General features: G+C 33.9%; 1 protein-coding gene across 1 annotated transcript in view; it reads left to right on the top strand.

Moving 5' to 3' along the window:
- Positions 1–22094, top strand: part of LOC149802014 (uncharacterized) — a 58279-nt gene that overhangs the window by 20329 nt on the left and 15856 nt on the right. Inside the window, exons 2-3 of the mRNA XM_089956414.1 lie at positions 541–709; positions 10258–10353. Coding sequence (XP_089812540.1) covers positions 541–709; positions 10258–10353 — 265 coding nt within the window. The remainder of the gene's footprint in view (positions 1–540; positions 710–10257; positions 10354–22094) is intronic.

Below are 22094 nucleotides of genomic sequence, written 5' to 3'. Positions count from 1 at the left end.
ACGGCCAGCAACGTAGAATGAATTGCCCACTGAACTTAGACACAAAGACACAGTGATCCCATTCAAGAGTGCTCTCAAAACTCACTTATTTCGACTGCAAGAACAAACTTAAAGACCTAATAATGTTTCCTACCTTCACTATTCTCAGCATGTTTTTTTTCTTTCTAATTTCATGGTGTTTGTTTTTGTAATCATATCATTATATGTGTTTTTATGTTATAGGTGTTGTCTAATGTTGTAAAGCGCTTAGAGCTTCTAAAGATTAGGCGCTATACAAAGTCCTCATTATCATTATTATTATTATTATTATTATTATTATTATTATCTACAATAAATATCTTTACTGTGATCGAATACAATAGTTATGCCATCCTAATGAAAACTTGGTGACAAGTATGTGTGAAAGCATGCATATTTATACGCAGAACACTTTAAATATTACAAAGAAAGGCTTACTTATTAAAAACAATATACAAGGATTAAACAAATTTAAGATTATATATAATTAATTTTAGTTTTAATTTTCGTGTATGGTTCTAGGATTTTATAGCAAAAGACAGCCCAACACAAAGCGTACGGTCACACAGTCACCAGGAGCCGCCAGCAGCTACAAAGTCATACCTGCACGAGGAATATTTCGAGCACGAGGCAAATGAGCAGGTTGATCCGGATTTTGTCATTACTGGAACTCAGATACCGCTGACACATAGTAAGTTTACCAAATTGACGCCATCAGAGCCAAAGTGATTGCATTTTCTAAAACCGACCAATGAATACGTCATGTTATAGACTTCATGATTTTAGATATTTTCTCAGACCGTTGAATGAATAGGTAATGTTATAGACTTCATGATTTTATATATTTTCTCAGACCGTTGAATGAATAGGTCATGTTATAGACTTCAGAATTTTAGATATTTTATATATGAATGTTCAAAATGCTTCCAAAGAGTTAGTTGTAATAACAATTTATTAAATTAGTTTGGTACACGCACTAAGATTGGTGTATATAACGGGAAGACTCATAATCCGTGAACTAGATATTGGTGTATGTAACGGGAAGACTTATAATCCGTGAACTAAATATTGGTGTATGTATCGGGAAGACTTATAATCCGTGAACTAGATATTCCACTCTGCGCACTGCAGCAAGTTTTACGAGTTTTCTTTTTCCAGTTTCCAGAATCATTAAGAAAGCTTCAAAAACCTCTGAAATATTATTCCTAGACCATGCGTACATTATTCTGGCCAAGTTGTATCGGGAGGAGAACCGTTTTGCCACGAAAAGTAATACAGCTATGTCTAAGTTAAAGCACCTTATTTTTTAATGAATCGTTTCCAAACAAAACAAGTGGCTGTAATTCAATGAAATTTTTTAAAGGAGTTCAACGTTTATAAAGGTCAGTACTAGAAGCTGATGCTGGCGATCTCTTTTTGTAGTACCTTAATCACAGAGTATAATTATTATCCGTCTGGTTTAGGTAATATCACAACACAGGACGAGTGTTTTAAGTCGCAATTGTTTCGCTCAGTGATGGGATGCTGTGAGATCCCCACTCCTAATGGTGTTTGGTTATCTCTTTTATGAGATGTTCGACCACGGTGTTATTGACCGGATCGACTAAACAATAAAATAAAATATGACATTAAAGGATGGAATAGCAGAGATCTTAGCAGATATACAAACTAGAACAACAATTTAATCAAGTACATAAACAAAATGAAATTAAATATGACATTTGAGTAGTTAGCTTTCTCTTAGAAATAGAGTCACAAAATGTGTGCGAAATTCAATTATCCGGTCTTATGCAATGGTAAAGCGAATTTGATCATAGAAATGAGCGACTGATCGAACCCAAATAACTGGCATGCCAGCATCACCTGGTTGCTTCCGGTCTTTTCCAAATCACTGTTCGTGATAGGTCCACGTTGCCATATTTCATTTTCTTCACTCTCTATCTCTCTTTACCTCTAGCCGGGTCATTTTTGTATACTGCGCTCATTTTCACTGTGCAGGGCAGGTATGGAGCTATTTTATTTCCAATGAATTATAATACCCATCCTAAATACGTGTCAGGTTTTTGTTTCCTCTTCTGGGATCAAACACTATTCCCACTCTCTGTTATGTCAGATATTACTTTATCGTAATTCAACAGAACTAAGCTATGATCACTTCAGAACCTGATACTGATACAGCTTATTTACGTTTATTTATGTTCTTTCTAGCGGCAACTCTCAATCCTACTGGAACCTTGACATAATTAGACCTCTTAGATAAACCATTACACCCCGCTGTAGTCTGCAAATTACTAGCTGTGACAGTTGACACGCGTTCCTAATGCTAAAACCATCGATTATCAGATAAAATGAAATCGCAGCGTAAATGTACCAACGAATTATAAACTGATGTATGAATATGGCATGAGTTCATTTATGAATATGGAATGGGTTAATGTAAGAATATGGAATGGGTTGATGTCTGAATATTGAATGGGTTGATGTATGTAAATGGAGTGGATTGATGTTTGAATATGGAATGGATAATTGTACGAATATGGAATGGATTGATGCCTGAATATGGAATGGATTGATGTATGAATATGGAATGGGTTCATGTATGAATATGGAACGCATTGATGTATGAATATGGAATGGATTATTGCATGAATATGGAATGGGTTGATGTATGAATATGGAATGGATTATTGCATGAATATGGAATGGGTTGATGTATGAATATGGAATGGATTTTGTATGAATGTAGAATGGTTTTTTATATGAATATGGAATGGGTTATTGTATGCATATGGAATGGGTTGTTGTATGAATATAGAATGGGTTGTTGTATAATTATGGAATGGGTTGTTGTATGAATATAGAATGGGTTGTTGTATGAATATGGAATGGGTTGTCGTATGAATATGAAATGGGTTGTTGTATGAATATGGAATGGGTTGTTGTATGAATCTGGAATGGGTTATTGCATGAATGTAGAATGGTTTGTTGTATGAATATGGAATGGGTTGTTGTATAAATATGGAATGGGTTGTCGTATGAATATGAAATGGGTTGTTGTATGAATATGGAATGGGTTATTATATGAATAAGGAATGGGTTGCTGTGTGAATATGGAATGGATTATTGCATGAATATGGAATGGGTTGTTGTATGAATGTAGAATGGTTTGTTGTATGAATATGGAATGAGTTATTCTATGCATAAGAAATGGGTTGTTGCATGAATATGGAAATGATTTTGAATGAATATGGAATGGGATGTGGTATGAATATGGAATGGGTTATTATCTGCATATGGAATATATTGATTTACGAATATGGAATGGATTGTTGTATGAATATGGAATAGATTATTGTATGAATATGGAATGGATTGATGTATGACTATGGAATGGATTGATGTATGAATATGGAACGGATTGATGTACGAATATAGAATGGATTGATGTATGAATATGGAATGGATTATTGTATGAATATAGAATGGGTTGATGTATGACTATGGAATGGATTGATGTATAAACATGGAATGGATTGATTTATGAATATGGAATGGATTATTGTATGAATATGGAATGGACTGATGTATGAATATTGGAATGGATTGATTTATGACTATGGAATGGATTATTGTATGAATATGGAATAGATTAATATATGAATATAGAATGGATTATTGTATGAATATGGAATGGATTAATGTATAAATATGGAATGGATTACTGTATGAATATGGAATGGATTATTTTATGAATATGGAATGGATTAATATATGAATATAGAATGGATTATTGTATGAATATGGAATGGATTGATGTATGAATATGGAATAGATTGATTTATCAATATGGGATGGATTGATGTACGAATATGGAATGAGTTGATGAACGAATTTGGAATTGATTATTGTATAAAAATATGGAATGAGTTTATGTATGAATATGGAATGGATTATTTTATGAATATGGAATGGATTGATGTATGAATATGGAGTGGATTATTGCACGAATATGGAATGGATTATTGTATGAATATGGAATGGATTGATGTATGAATATGGAATGGATTGATGTATGAATATGGAGTGGATTATTGTAAGAATATGGAATGGGTTGATGAATGAATATGGAATTGATTATTGGTTAAAATTATGGAATGAGTTTATATGTGAATATGGAACGGATTATTTTATGAATATGGAATGGATTGATGTATGAATATGGAATGGATTATTGTAAGAATATGGAATGGGTTGATGTATGAATACGGAATGGGTTGATGAATGAATATGGAATTGATTATTGTATAAAAATATGGAATGAGTTTATGTATGAATATGGAACGGATTATTTTATGAATATGGAATGGATTGATGTATGAATATGGAATGGATTATTGTAAGAATATGGAATGGGTTGATGTATGAATATGGAATGGGTTGATGAATGAATATGGAATTGATTATTGTATAATAATATGGAATGAGTTTATGTATGAATATGGAACGGATTATTTTATGAATATGGAATGGATTGATGTATGAATATGGAATGGATTATTGTATGAATATGGAATGGATTATTGTATGAATATGGAATGGATTATTGTAAGAATATGGAATGTGTTGATGTATGAATATGGAATGGATGATTGTTTGAATATGGAATGGTTTGATGTATGAATATGGAATGAATTGATGTATGAATATAGAGTGGATTGACGTATGAATATGGAATGGATTGATGTATGCATATGAAATGGATTATTGTATGAATATGGAATGGATTGATGTATGAATATGGAATGGATTATTGTACGAACTTGGAATGGATTGATGTATGAATATGGAATGGATTATTGTATGAATATGGAATGGGTTGTTGTAAGAATAAAGAATATATTGATATACGAATATGGAATTCGACTGATGTAAGAATGTAGAATGTGTTGATGTAAGAATGTGGAGTAGGTTGAAGTGTGAATGTGAATTGGGTTTGTCTATGAATGTGGATTGGGTTGGTCTATAAATATGCAATGTATTATATAAACGATTTCAATAAATGTTTCATAAAAAGCAAACTCCATTAAAACAAAACTATTAATAACTGTATTCATTAGTGTAGTGTTATATTTGCAAAATGGTCCATTATTGCTTATATTCAACATAAGTTTCTAAAATTTACTTATTATGTTCCTTTACTAACCTGCCTTCTACTGACGATTTCGTTGTAACTCCTCGAACAGTTCCCTTACAAAGAGATATTGTTTTATTTGGAGACAGACAAAGTCGTTTTTTTTTTGTTCTTAGTTCATATAATTCCTGTCTAGATTATAACTAGGTAAATTTGTATAATTAGATAAATTTGGTATGCACGTATTATTTGCTTGATTTAATCCTTACGATTGTTTTATTTTCAGGCTAACTTTGTTTTGTGTTGTGATCTTAACTGCACTATTTTATTGACTGAGAAGTTGTACCCAATCATGAATCTTAATATTTCAATCAATTATTCAAATTCGCCAGCAATAGAGGCAATGATTATTTTATTTATTTTACCATATATCACGTGTTTATGTGAGGACTCCTTTATTACGAAGCTTTACAAATTGAGGCCCACAATAAAGATTAAAGCCTCTTAAGATTTATGTTTTATTCCGTAGTGCCAGATGAAAATTAAACTTTACCTTATGTGCGATAACGTTGCCTTGTAATAATGCAATACCAACTAGTAATAACGCACCACTTGTCTCGTAATCATGCAATTTTATCTCGCGATAACGTGATGTGATCTCATAATAACACAATAATATCTCTTAATAGCACAATATTTTCTCGCTATAATGCAATACTATCACATAAAATGCATATTTTACTTTCTGCATTGGAGTTAACTGGCTTTCGTAAGAAACATGTATGTTTGGTAATACTTTCTTGTCAAGCATTGTATCCTGAAATAAATGTTATCGATAATATAAAAGGTCCTATCTGATAATTATACATATGTAAAGATATGCCAATCATCTTCAAATCCAGCTTCGCTAGCCAAAGTTTTGCATGTTAACCTATCTACACCTTGGCGGATCGATCAGATTACAGTGCTTCGCTTTTGTGCAGGGCTGGATTTAGGCATAAGGTAAACAAGCTACACCTTAGGGCCTCACAGTCTGAAGGTGCCTCTCGAAATTTAAGAAGTTTTTAATTTGTTACAGTTTTATTATAATTTATATTTAAGTAATAATTTAAACCGTAACTTTTTGCATATGTTCATTAATATTATTATCTATGCAAAATAATTGATATAACTTACATAATTTACATTGTAATAATTAGGGGGAAAAATTACCAAGTTCAGTTGTACACAGCTTTATTTTATGTTAACACTTAAAAAGTATGGCCTTACCGCTTACATAGCTTAGGGTCTCATCATGTTTAAATCCGGCCCTGTGTTTGTGAATTTGATTGGATGCGACGGCAATCCACCACATCCAATCAAAATCAGATTGTTCACATATGAACACTGTTCCTACACGATTGAGACAAGGGGAGCAAACAACTGGAATGGACTCCTAAATCAGCAATACTATAATGCGGATCCGTGTTTGCATAAATACATCCTTTCCTTCAAATACACATGTAATTGTTTCTCTCTGTAAACTCACAAAGTATTCTTTCTGAGTCACTTGCCTCCACCATTTATTTTTGCCGATGTTCAATGCACCGCTGTTACACGCTGTTGGTTAGTTGGCATTAGATACGACGGGGGGCAGCTCATGAATTCCAGTAGATGTCGCTAGGACAAAACACTTAAATTTGATCGATCAGGCAATGTGTAGATACGCTAACATACCGGAATCTTGGCTAACGAAGATCCTTCAAGTCACGCGTGTGCGTACCTGTTCGTTCAGCAATTCGTTTTTCCCTGATCCTCCTCCTCCCTCTCTCTCTCTCTCTCTCTCTCTCTCTCTCTCTCTCTCTCTCTCTCTCTCCTTGCAACACGAAGTGTCCATTTTTAAGAGAAAATCTATTTTAATGTCATTTAGATTACAGCATGGTAATTGAGAACTTAAACTAGAATTAGTAAAAAATAGTCAGAATCGTCTAGACTACATAACACTGTCAAAATCATTGTTCACTTATATTTTTCAAATGATACGAATTTTGATGAAAAGTTAAATAATATTGTTTGATCTTTGAAAAAGTTAGTCCACTATGGCAAGACGAAGTACCGCAAATAATATTAATGTGGCTGAAAATTTTAGTTACCTTGGTCTTGTTTTCTCAATAAATAAGACATTATCTAAAGTTCAAGAAACACTAGCCAATAAAAACACTGAAGGAAATGAATACTTGTATTTGTAATTTGAAAACAAAATATCGCTTAAATTATTTGATTGTCTGAAACTTTTTGACATATTTGTTGCCCTGTTTTGACCTAAGCCTGTAAGGTATTAGCGAAGATCATTCAAGTCACGCGTGTGTGTACCTGTCCGTTTAGCGATTCGTTTGTCCCTGACTGTTTGAAATTTTTTTACATATATGTTCTCCCTGTTTTGACCTATGTATTTAAGGTATGGGTGTTCTACAAGACTCAAGGAAAGTACAATGCACAAGTTTCAATGCACAACGATTTTTAAACATAAAAAATGTCTACTTCTGACGTCGGTGAAAAAGGTCGGCTTGGAAAAATACCACTTAAATATTTAAGGTTGTTTAAATTAGTTTAGTAACGACTTTGAACTAAAAATGCTGCAAATAGTATACTGATTAATGCATACAGACAGTTATGTATTGAAAGTCAATCAAATAATTATATTAACTGTATTAAACTACTAAAATATACTTTAAACACATTGAGTTTCAATACACGAAGCGATGCCTAGGAATGATAAGAAAGGACATATGACGTCATGTATGACGTATGAAGTCAATTTGTCTTGGACGTCAGGATGCTCATAACAATAGTTTGTAATTCGTCATTGCACTTCCTTCATTGAATTTTAACGCCTGCCAGGTAGTTACGTAAATTATCTATCATAACTCGGGTTGTTCATTCTTTCGTATAAAATTGAAGCTACCTTTATATTCAGTATTAATACAGTACGATATATTCAGTATTAATACAGTACGATTGTAATAGATGGATACCACTTAAAACGTTGCTAATTTCAATTTCTTGCTGAAGCGTCCAATCGCTTGAAGCGAAGCAATTGGGTAGTGGGTATGCAATTTGCTTTTCAATAACCGTAACATAACCTAACCAGGTTACAACATGCCACGTAACTTAAATTAGTTTACAATGTGTCACATAACTTAAATCAGGTTACAAAGCGTCATATAATTTTAAATCAGGTTACAACGTGTCACATAACTTAAATCAGGATACAAAGCGTCACATAACTTAAATCCGGTTACAACGTGTCACATAAATTTAAATCAGATTACATGGTGCCCAAAATGTGCAATTATTCAAATATAAGACTTGGAATATTACTGTCATATTGACTCCATAAGACACTCAGGAAATGATCATGTAATTAAGATTTTCAAAATTAACATTTTGATAAAAAGTAAATTAAAGATTCGTAGGCGTATACCAATGGTATGATGTATTAATAAATGAAGAATATAAAGGAAGGGGAATTAAATTTAAATGGAAAGTAGTCAAAGAGGGGTAAAGAGAAGAAATGAAATTATAGTGTTTCGCTCATCTGTGATATTTGAATACTATTCTCTCTCTAACCTCCCTCACCCCCAAGTGTTTCGCTCATCTGTGATATTTGAATACTATTCTCTCTCTAACCTCCCCCACCCCCAATTGCATTTTCTCTATTGATTTATATTATCATTACCCTCTCTTCTTTTATAACGAAAATATGAAAACGTTGTTCCTTGCTGGCCATTCTGGTGCCTCCTTCAACACACAGCGCAATGCCCGGAAAAGATAATAAAGGGCATATGACGTCAAGTTATGTTGCACGCCGGTATGTTCATAATAACAGTGTGTAATTCGTCGTTCCACATCCTTTACTAAGTTTTAACGCCTTCCAGGTAGTAATTTAAATTATACATGCTATGCCGGTTTTTTCATTCTTTCGTACACAATTGAAACTACTTTTATATTCAGCACTAATACAGTACGCGTTTATTAGACGCATACCACTTAAAGCATTGGTAATTCGATTTATTGCTGAAGCATGTAATCACTTGAAGCGAAGCAATGGGGGAGTGTGTATGCAACTTGTTTTTCAATAACTGTCACATTAGAACACACGAGGCAGGCAGTAGACTTAGTCAAACTTATTTACTTTGCCTCCCGCTTAAGCTTGTTAGTTATCAATAGTTTTAGAACCGTTGCAATAATCGCCAACTAGTTTGACGCACATGAGATCAATAAAAACGAAACGAAGTTAAAGCATGTCCAAAAATGGAACGGTTATGTATTTCAATAAATATATAATTAAGATTTGTGAATATCGTAGGTACAATAAAATCACAAGACATTTATTAGATAATATCACCAACTATAAAGACTGTAACATTATTTGACAGTTCTCGTACTGTACGATAGTTATCATATCGTATGATCATTCTCCGATCTACAAATGTCTATATCATTATAAATACACACGACTAAATAAAAAGCAATTGGATCTTGAGTTAGTATCTAATTGCCTCAATACATTATAGATATGGTTTCATATATCTGCTTTCCTCAAAGAAATGCAATTCATGATATTATAAATCACGTTTATTTAACGTGGGTGAGATATATAAAAACAGTCACAATGCTCGCCTTTGTTTAATTATTCTTCGAGTTTCCTTTATTTTCTCTTCTTTTGTTGTTTATCTTTAGAGAAAATCTGGTGATATACTGATGTGGCTTTTCAAAGACAAACATGAATTACGAATAACGCTTCCTTAATACGTGTCAATCCAGCCTGCACTTCGTAAGTCATTAAATCATTTATCTAGGCGCTCAGTAAGTTCATCAAGTAATTGACGACATTACTTGTTTGAGGTCTAATCCTCAAAGTACATTACCCCATGAGTGCATCCGTTTAAGATACACCGGTAATTAAAAGTGCACAAAGTCTTCGAAGCATAAAAATCTTAGGCCAGAGTGTCAAATATCTAGATTGTAGATATCCAACAATATTGTGTCGCATCATGAGGAAATAATTAACATGCTTGATTTAATCCCATGCATTCTCTAGAGAATTCTCCCCAATCCCTTTACAGGAGGTGAACAGGGGGAGCGATGTGTCAGTGCTTTACTCAGAGATTTGGGGATTGACTCGGACACGGACGAAAACATGGAACATACGGGCACAGCAGGTAATGTCTGAATGGGTCTTTACACAATGCAACAGGCGTTAACTAGTATTACACTTGAAAGCTAAGTCGAGATTTCGAGATATTATATCGAAATTACGTAATATTAAGTCGTAATAATGAAGTGGCCAGTGGTAATGACGATTTGGCAAGGAACTAACCGGCTTCAATAATATATAATTACCACAAAGGTGAAACAATATCGGTAATAAGTTCACACGTAATGTGGTTTAAGGCATGTCTTTAAATCGCTTATACGTGTACATGTATTGCCATATCATGTGGGATCAAAATTTAGTTCGTTGGCGATATAAATTCCTGATCATATATCAAAAAGAGAATTTAAGTTCCTTCCCCACAAACAAAAGCAAACCTTAGAAAATGGCACTATTGATAATCACTGCCGAGCTCTCGCTACTCCAACAAAAGATTTCACTAGCTTTCTTCACCTAAGTGAAAAATCCAATCCTCAGCGTTCAATATTACCCCAGCCTGCCCTAACAGAGATGACTCAATTCAAGAAGAACTTTTCCAGCTTTGCACACACGTTTTAAACAGCATTGCCTTAAGGCTTGTACTATTTAATAGATGTTGCTGTTGTCAGCAACCGTTGTTTCATATTAAATAAGATATTTCGCATGTTTTAACACTGGTGTATTGGTAAAATTTACATGTATATTTATCACGTATTTATTATGTGTTACTCTTTAAAGCATGATGAAAGCGACACATATCAGAGCAGAATGTTATTATCTGTTCATGACTAACGATAGAAATGTGAAATTCGGTTCAAATAAAATTAGTAATGCCTGTCGTTTAGCGGCTAAAAAGGGTAGAAAAGAGAAGGGTAAAAAAGACACATACTGATCAACATTTTGAATATACGTGACATAATGGAATTTTAAAAAATGCAATACACATCACTATTTGAGGTTACATGGGAACAAAAATCTTTTAAATATCAGCTCAATAAATTTATTAAATGCACTCTATTCAGTAAGTTAACATTTGTATTTTCAGCAACTCAGTAAATTCGCATATATTAACGTTGTTCTGGATACCTCTTACTTAAATATCATTTTCTTATTTCAGTATAATAGTTGATCTTTAAAAAGCTAGTGAAATTCAACACCTATATCGATTGAAGCGACTAATTCACATTTTCTATCCGATATATCAGAATTTTCCCACCTTCCAGTTTCAATTGAAAACTTCTCATTAGTTGTATGTAATTATATTAAAATTATGGTACACTTTTGCATATCGGGCTTTTGACTTTAGAGATTTATTAATTTATGTTTCTTTCGCCAACTGTACCTCCTGTATCGACATTTTTCACCACCATACTAAATCGTCTATACGTTGTACTTGAAAGTGTCAGGTTTGTAACAAGATCCGGCAATTGCAAAATTCCGACTCGTTTAATTAAATTATGTTTCATTCAGATTTACGCATTTGAACTTCGGCTCCAATCAATCTCTCCAATGGTTAATATAACAACTGGTGTTTGGGAATGCCGAAAATTAATTGCAGTTCGTGACAGAATTAAAAGGTGGACATTTGTGACGGTCATCTATAGTGTTAGGTTTAGCATGTTTGTTTCTGAATTGTTGAATGAAGGTGACAAGTTTACTTTCTTTCACCCTGACCATCCATGCTGACACCTAATTATTAAAACTAATAATAATAATAATAATAATAATAATAATAATAATAATAATAATAATAATAATAATAAATGTTTTGAAAAGAAATGTCAAATATACAAAGCAGAAGTAATAAATGCGTGTATTTAGCTTAAAAATTAGGTAAACCCTATTGGTCATAGGAACATATCTTTCCGAATAAGAATCAGTCTATCGAGGCATGTGTAACAGCTTTAATAGCCATGCATGCCTTTTAAGAACATAAATAAAACGTGTAGATATTTCCTTACAACCAAATGTTTTTCGAGTTGTTTCGATGTTTATTGTATAACCATGTATTTCCTTATTTAGCAAATACAGTCCAATGTTCATCATCTCCATGACTTGGGCTTGAAAAAACTTTTAATAACTATATGCAATGTTCATTAAGCAGCGGGGTCAATGGGAAGTAACCCTGTCATGTTTTGCTTAATTGGTTTTATAAATTAAGTGCTTGAATGCGTATCATTTATTTCTGCACTAACGCACGCAAATCTGTCAACCAATATGTATGTCCGTGTGTCTGTATGTAAGGACGATCTAATCCAAGTTTGTATGTAAGCTGTGCTTGGAATTTGCATTGAAAGCAATTTAGTGTGGATAGTATTAATGTGGACTTAGCTGAACTTTAGATGAGCATCCAATTATTTGCCAACTTATTTAATTTGTTTCAGCTTCATTCGCACAAATAAACAAGTTGTCTTCTTTTTCCGTTCTCATTTTCATCTTCCTCTGTTTACATAACACAATGGTAACTCTATGCAAGCATGTTGGTTTTTTTTTTACATGCGAGAAGAATCCAGATGTAACCGAGAAAAACAGAAGATCTGATGAATATAAAGTCTTGTTCTCCTTTTCGTATTTGTTGTGCTATTATACAATATCTTGGATACAAGTGTTTTTGTAAGCAAAGACTGTTTTTCTTCATGTTTTCTTCGCTTCTGTTGCTGTGTATAATGCGTGTACCACGAAACAAAAAAGGTCTTACTGTACTTGTACACTTTTAGGAGAAGTAACAACTATTGGTTGTACTTACGTTATCTTTAATATGATCTTTAATTGCAGCTAGATGACACAACATAAAATCTATCTTCTTAGAAATGACGGACACCCACGTTTTATAAAGTTTCTAGTAGGTAACAGTTTACACTAGATGTCGACTTACAAAGGCCGTTGTGCTGTTTTCTTTCACGTTTCTACTCATAATCAATCAAGCGATCAAACTATACATTAGCACCCCAAGAGAGTGAAAGTAATACGAGCAATCAATTAATCAATCAAAGAATGACGTGTGTCTGAAATATTTATCGACATTATATATGTAAAAAAACAAATGTTCTATTGTTCCCTGACACAATTTCTTAGTTATAATAATTTCCTTACGTTGAGCTTTATTTTTTTAAATATTTTTTTTGTTTCTATTTCATTCCTGGGCCCCATAATCGTTTGATGAAACAAAATAATCTAAAGACAAATAAATCACCGTGGTTTACGCTTTTATGCTTAAGCATCTGATACTGCGCCGTGTACAAGTCACCTTCCATTGCACTGACATGTCCTCGAAATCGATAGAAGAAAGCACGGATACAAATATCTGTCAAACATTATTTATATTTAGATCGGGGGCCTTTATACCAATTTAAAGATCTCTTTATATAACGCTACCAAACTAGATGTATACCCTCTGTTGCAAATGATTTACCTGTAAGCAGAGAAGAATAAGTCCAGCTATTAAATATATTGTACATGAACTAGCTCAATAAAGATCTCCGGCTGCTAAATAAAGAATAGGCTCAACATGTTCGTTCACAAAGTGCGTGTATTTTGCCAAGAGATTAGTGTAGACGATATATAACGTATTTAGACTTTACAACTTGCAATACTGTTACGAACTGCCAGAATACTGTACAGAAGGCAGGTGTTTAGAGTCTTAAACTGATTATACTTTTGAAGACCGACAGTAAAATCAAAATCTTTTGAAGTAATCTTGTAAAGAAATGTAAGGCATCGGCTCGAAGTATGCCGGGTTTCATGTGACCACCTGGTATAATGAAAACATGGCCAGTTCCGGTTCCGTCCCGGTCCTATCGCCGGTCCATACTTAAGCGGAAGGAAGTCACCGTTTTCTTTCCGTCCATCCATGATATCGGTAAGTGAAAAGTTGCTTATACAGCAGTTTACTGATGAAAATATTCTTCCAATGTGATAACATCTAGCTGGAATTACTGTTTTCCTTTTTTTTTTTGAAATTGATATCAATAACTGAAAGGTATAACTTCTAAACAGAAGGACAATCAAGGGTAGTTGCGTCATATGTGTGATTGTATCAAGAAAATCTTTGGTATAAACACTTTTAAGCTCATCAGGCTTTTTTTTTGCAATAAAAAAATCTTTATATACATATAACTGAAAAGTCATAGAGACAGAATTGTGTTCTCAGCCATACCATTTTGCAGATTCATTTCTCTCTCTCTCTCTCTCTGAAATCCGGATGGGCGGTATACAGTATTCAGACCTTTGCAGTATATCGTTTCAAGAAGAATAATACAAGTTAAAAAATCAGAGGATTACTGTATTTGAAATATTTACGTTTTGGAAATGTGAAATATCCCCTTGAAAATTGTATCCTCTCCCTCCATCAAATAAAATATTTAATCATATCGTAATTAATTGGATAATGTATGGCCAAAATGTATTGCACCCTACCACGGTTATGTACGATAAAGTACATCCTATTTAAATTCGATTTTCCTATGTCTATATCCTTAGCCATGCATACCATTAAAATTATTATTGTTTTGAATCCAATATATTACTGGCGTGGCATTACCATGGATTCTTCTGTGAGATATAAAGCTCTCTCACTGAAATACACTCTCAGTCTTGCAAGTATTGGAAAACCTCTGCCTCCTCGTTTTTGTCAGGGTGGGGGATATTTGCAGCGTTAGCACAAGATATAATTTTTATGATTCAGCATAAAGTCTCCTTCAAATACGGTTAGTTAATAACTGCTGTAAAATTTATTTGTGGTCTACCAATTTGGAATAATGGGCAAAACGTTCCGTATCCACGATTCGCGGAAGATAAATGTTTCAAATATCGACACTGTGCGCACCGTGTCGCTAATCCTGGCCTACGATTCGACTAGTTTTGTATATTTTGACTGGCCATCTGACTACAATCAAGATATTAGCATATATGTTGGAGATCTCAATTTCAATCAGATCGTATTACTGGCTGGTTTACGGGCTATTCATTTCAAAGGGATAAAACACAGATATTTCACAGACTAAATCCAGTCTGGGATTAAAAGACTTAACGTTAAAGAGTCTAAAAGGATTTAGAAATGTTGAAATATAAGTTTTTATGTAAAAGAAACAAATGTATGTCCTGGAAACTCTAATAGTTATGGTTAAATATAAATTCGACTCCATGAATACAGTCAAGCAAACTCTTTTATTTGATAGTATCATCTATAATTCATAGACTAGCAAGTCTGAATATGGATTCACTTGCAGAAGTAGACGAATCTGGTATTACAGTCCTCTCATTTTCAAACTGAAAATAAGAGTAAAACTTAATCAACATTTTAAAAAAAACAGATTCACTTGTAAAACATGACGAACTCGATGAACAATGAAATATGGAAATACAAATGCTATATTTGGCGACATATTTTGTTCCTGTCCTCGAAGTAAATTTTTTTGGAGTCAAATCTATCGCATTTTGGCGACCTTCTTCCACTTTAATCAACCATCATCCGTGCAAACATATTGATCCAATGTAACGAGCGTTCCGGCTTAATTCTAAACAGGGCAGAACACCAGTTCTCCAGAAACAAATGCACGGAACGCGTGAAATTCGTATTAAAGGGTACGTAACTTCGAGTCATGATACCAGAGACAAGAGATGCCAATTTTTTTTTTAACATAAAAAAATACCAGCTTAACAATATATTGTGCAACTGCTTTTAATTAGCTTTGCAAATTTAAAGTTAAAGAATAATACAACAGAAACGTATTTTTTTCTATCCCACACGCGTACATTTGATTATTTTCTGTTGTTACTGTATATGAGAAATGTTGTTTTAATGATAATGGTGAACGAAATGGACATCAGCCTTGTCACAGGCAAGTCGATGTAAATTTAATATCAGCAGATTTTCTCATTTGTTGTAATTTTCTTCTATCCCTACCTGTGTGAGATCGAGTTCCCAGTGTAAAAACCACGATGGGATGCAATTTATACGCATAGGTCGGTGTGTGTGTGTGATTTCGAGTTTTAACGTAGCTTTAACAGTTTTTCAGTCATATCGCTACGATGTGTGGCAGTTTAAAGTGATGTCTAGCACTGGGGCATTATGCCGCAGACATGTAGCATGATGTCCCACCCAGTCACATTATCCTGACACCAGGCCGACCCAGTCCTAACACTAACCTCTTAATGCTGAGCGCCAAGCGGGGCAGCTGTTAGTACCATTTTTGTACGTCTTTGGTATGACTCGGCCGGGGATGGAACTCACGACCTCCCGCATCCGAGGCGGACGCTCTAACCACTGGGCCACCGGAGCGCATAGGTCGGTAAGAGATATAAAAGTTAGGATGGGGCACAAACTTTAACTTCACGGTATCGTTATGACGTAGGAAACTATAAGTAACTTGGCACACGCTGTGGAAATGTCAATTTACATATAACATTGTATATCAAACTGTCAAATGCCCTTTTAAAAAAATAGAATCACTATGTTTAATTTGTTCTTTACTTTACTTTCTATGTTACCTTGTCTAGAGATATGGCTACTGTTGAGCGGCTTAAAAAGCGACTAATTGGATAAGTAGCAAAAATTCTAACAGTTATTGGTATAGGAAGGGAATAAATGTTTACTTTGTATTTTTCTCCTGGAAGATAATGTGACTAAAAGCTATAGGATATCAAACCATTTATTTCAATTATTTGCTCAAAGATTGTTATCAAAACTTCTTTTGTCTCGACATTTTACCGAGTCCGTGTCGTCCATTCACTTCAAACTCCAAGCTATTAGTCTTCAATCCAGGATTATAGATGCATACGAAGGTGCATAAGGCAACATTATTTACCCTTGGTAATATTTAGCATTGTGTATGTTACTTGAATATACTAGCTGCTCTCTTATTTTATATGTGAATGTACACCCGGTTTTGTCTAATGCATGGGGTCAGACGTCGGGCCCAGGATCAATATGATATTCCCGCAGATTAACACGGTTGATTTCAAGTGTATTATCGCCGTGAAAACCATGCAGCCTTCTACATATTTTATTGTATTAGAACTGCAAAGGGGAGTTCTCTTGGTAGACATATCAATTAACCATAGTTTCATTTTCGATCTTCGTGATCTTTTCAATAATAACGTGACTGGGGAGTTCTCTTAGTAGTCCTATAAATCGACCACGTTTTAAATTTAAGGGATCAGAGACCACTGCAGCTAAAAGAAGGTGGGTAGAGGAAGAGAATACATTGAAGTCACGTAAAATAAATTCAGACAGTGGTTTCTCTTGAGTTCTGCCTCGACTGCGAAATCACGCAAAAATGTATGTATTCTCCAAATACCTAAACTACACATTTTTTGTGTTGACGACGGCTCCTTCGTCGTTGACGGTAAATACTACATGTGCTTTGATACAGGCGATACAAAAAGTAATTTTCGTCCGATTATTATTTGCCCAGGAGATCATATTACTATTTGAGCTTGAGATTTTTTGACAACCAGTTATACGACTTGACATTTAAAAGCTCACATTTGATTGGATGAAACTAAAAATGAATCTCAATCTCAAGCTCAGATATTTATGATTTTCAGGTCAGATTTGCTACACGAACCTCTAAGTGAAAGTATTAGTGGCACTAAAGAGACAGAAAATACCTCATTGAATGGCTAATAAATCTGTCCGACAAATCGTTGCCTGGTTGGACAGATGACCGTTTTTGTAACGAAGGCGTGATAATATTCATTTCGTAGTACACGCCAGACGAGGGCGCACAGGTAAGTTTTCCTATCCTTTCTGCGGTGTAGTTGGTGAAAGAAAGTAACTGTCTCTATTGATCCTCACATTTCAAAACACTTATTTTTCAGGAATAATACCATGTAGAAAATATCCTGCTTTGGAAACAATAATACGCTAAATTACAGGCTCCAAAGCATTGCAGGAGTTCAGTGTCAGATATTTTCTGCAAACTTTTCATAAAGTGAGCAAAACCATCACGAAAGATAGGTTGTTTTTTAAAAAAACATTTCAAATATCTTTATCTTAAATTGTTTTGTTTTTGGGTTTTTTCTAGTTTTATGACATTTTATCCTTTCTTGATTTTACGTACCGTATTTATCTTCGCGAGAAAATGGGTTTTTGTCAACAAAATATTCAAATATGTGTTACTTCTACTAGCGAAATAAGACATGAAAACTTTGTGCGTTAAGAAACAAAGAACCTACCATTTTCAGGTTGGTTGTATTAGAAAAGTCAGCATGCTATAAAAGGTAAAATTTATCTCGCTTTCAATGTCCATTGTTTGGTATAATCTATCGCCTTCTAGACCATGCTTCGCTAAGAAATCATCACCATCAATCATTGTTACTAAAGACAATTTTCTACATTGCGGTGTTAAATAATTAAGGTGGATGCAAGAAAAAAAGACAGAATTGATTTAGAAGGATTAAAACTTCAAATAAAGAAAAAAATTCACTTGATAAAACAAACTCATGTAAAGGAATCTAAATTTGATCTAAATTTAAATAATAGATTTTGGTACATGCTATGAACTAGATCAATATAAAACAATCGCGACGTACTTCCTGTACTTTTGGGTGATGTGGGATATTGGGACGGTGAGAGTTTAGCCGAATGCATATTACTTTATCAGTGGTCGGATAATGAATATTGAATATTAACTTTTTTATAAAATAAAAAAAAACATTCTACTTGATATCGTTACCGTTTATTCAAATATGTCCGTATGCATTTTGATCCTGTTTAATACAAAGACTGCATCTCTTTCACGCGTCAAAATAACAAATACGTATTATCTTCATGATGTAGTACACACGTTATGATGACGTCTTCGTATCCTGGTAACGGTAAGGGGGAATTACTATGGCGGAGGATGACTTCACATACTTCAAAATATTCATTCCTTTTTCAGCGTATTCCAGAGTGTCATTTGGTGTTCCTAACATGTCTTTGTGAGTGTCATTTGGTGTTCTTAACATATCTTTGTGAGAGGGTATTTTTGTGTTCCTAATACGTATTCGTCAGCGTCATATGGTGTTCCTAAAATTAATTATTTTGCTTAATTGTGCATTCCCTTTTCCCTGGTTCCGAGAAAAGGTAAAATACGAACGCGGGGTGGCTCTTTAAAAGTGGATTCTACGAATTGAAATTGTATTCTGATAACAATAAATTATATCTGAAAGATTCTGTACCTGCTAGACTGAGTACGAGAATTCCTTGCCGAAGTAACATGAAATGACTTTGAATGATGATAATCCACGGCGGGGCTTGGTACTCATGACCTTGCATTAAACATCATGAAAACTTTTCTTCAATTCATCTATAAAAAAAAGTAATTTTAATTTAATGTCTCTTGACCTAACCGGGTACAAATTGGTTCGGCCGAGTGTCGTATGCAATGACACATTTCAGTAGTGTAGGCGTCATTTTGATGCAGATCCCTTCAAAGAGCTATTCTTCATCTATACGGGTCAGATCTCTGAAAAGTTAAGGGACAGATGTCTTTAGGTACGAAAGCTGAGACCATCGTAATTCTTCTTTCAAATGCATATTGCTGATATTTTCGTTTGGCAAGTGATTTCACACTATAAAACTATATGTTGGCGTCTATACTTTGGAGAGATAATATATTAATAAAGCTGCAAAGTTTTGAAAATACTGGCGATCTTATGCAATCTAACAATGGCAAAAAAGACGAGAATTGTCACATTTTGACATTCTCTGCTCTTAATTTCTTCCATAACTCATTAAAATATGTGAGGAAAATTATGACTCCTAGATCACTGGGAGGTTTCACTGTAAACACTAAGAAATCAAGGGCTATGTGGGCAAATACAATTTCTCGTATTACAAGCAATGTCTCTTATTATTATATACTATCTGAGGAGCCACGTGCTAGAACATATATTTTCATGGCTGTGACCCATTTTAGTATCTCACTTGCATGAGGTTCCTTAGTAAAATCCTAAGTTATGTAGTGAATAAGTCTACCGTGTTGAGCATAATGAGAACATAGGCGAATAACATGTATGTATGTATGTACGTACGTATGTGGGTGAGTGGGCGGGCAGGCAGACAGGCATATGTATGTATGTTATTTTTTTTAATGGTAAAGAACCATCATTAGATCCACGATAATTATCCATCATTCGTATAGGCGAGCGTCTGATCGACCTTCATTAATATAGCTCAGCATACGATAGGCCTTCGTTCATATAAGTCAGCAAATCATAGGCCTTCATTCATATAGGTCAGAAAATCATAGGTCTTCATTCATTACTGCTGTGTAATCCACTCCAGTACCATTGGATAGATCAGCAAAATTATTTAATCATTTTAATGGACAATTGTGTTTAATATGGTTCGTGCGATGTTAACATATTCTGAGACCGTGTCGACTTAAAGTGTGTGTGTGTATGTGTGTGTGTGTGTGTGTATATATATATATATATATATATATATATATATATATATATATATTCTTTTTAATTGATTATGTAATTAATTAATTAATTATGTCATTATTTTATTAAATTAATTCACTTTTTGGAAAGCTTATAATAGCATTGTAACGAATTTGATGCTACAAATTTTTTATTATTTCAACTGAACTATATATATCAGAGACGCGTTTATTCTCATAAGAACATATCATTGTTCAACAGATGCTGTGTTTTATGTTGTGAAGGACCGGAACTATAATTTACCAAAATTTTGCACTTGTACGTAAGCGTAATTTATTATTAGTTATCTGGCAAATAATATACATTAGAAAGTTCTGTCTCTCTTTAAAAACCCTGATCATTCTATGATATTTTTAAGACGTCTGAAACCTAGAAACCACGTTTAGGTCAAATCCCAATCAAGGGATATACTAATGTGTATTGAATGTCAACCGTTGCATTCATATCTGCTGCGGATTGTGACAAAAATGTTCATTTTCGTTTTTGGTTTACTGCAATACGTGTTTTCTATTTATCTAGACTTTTAAAAATCCCTGTTAACTGAGTTGTATATAATTTTACTTTACACGGTGTTGAAGAATTGATTATATTAATCAAATATGTATTTTTACTGAGTACAAAACACATTATACTACAAGCACTCCCATTAATCAAAGCGAATAATTACTGTTATTTATGCTAAAAAGACAAGCTGCTATAGGTTCAGTCATTCTTTTGGTAATAGTCTGATTAAAACGTTAACATTTAAATCAATATCTACCGTCGTTTTGTTTACCTTTGATAGTGTTCATAAAGAAATCTTCGGCCTGATGCCCTGTTGCCATGTAGAAATCCACACGCCTCAATAGAAAGCGCTTTTAAATTAATCAGAAACTTATTCAAATGTCTATGACAGTGGTATTATACAAAAACAATGCCAAATGTCTATGTAGCTGAGCAATGCGCAGGCTCAAGAAAAGGGTCAAAGTGTTTCAGAAAGAGTTGATATATGTATACGTTGTATATCATCTGGCAGTGGTATAATAGAGTTAGTGGGCTGAAGCCGGCGGTGAACTGTTATCGGCTTACGGAGTGTTGAAATCCCAGTGGACAGGTATTTGAGCTGTAACTCTAGGATACACGATCACCGTACGGGGGACACTACTATTGAGAGAGTTTAATAATAAATCTATTTGCCAACAACGCGTGAAATATTAAGTAAAGAAAGTGAATTTTATATAGAGTCTTTGATTTCTTTGGAAACAATGCATGACAGTCAACCTGTTCTTTAGCACATTCAGTTTCCATACGTTCGATTACAATAACACTTTTATAGAGTTTATGTCAAGTTGC

This window comes from Sinohyriopsis cumingii, chromosome 4 (genome assembly GCF_028554795.1).
Source record: "Sinohyriopsis cumingii isolate HCF-2022 chromosome 4, ASM2855479v2, whole genome shotgun sequence".
Classification (NCBI taxonomy): Eukaryota; Metazoa; Mollusca; class Bivalvia; order Unionida; family Unionidae; genus Sinohyriopsis; species Sinohyriopsis cumingii.
The sequence above is the reverse complement of the archived record's forward strand: the minus strand, read 5'-3'. Positions and strand labels throughout refer to the sequence as shown.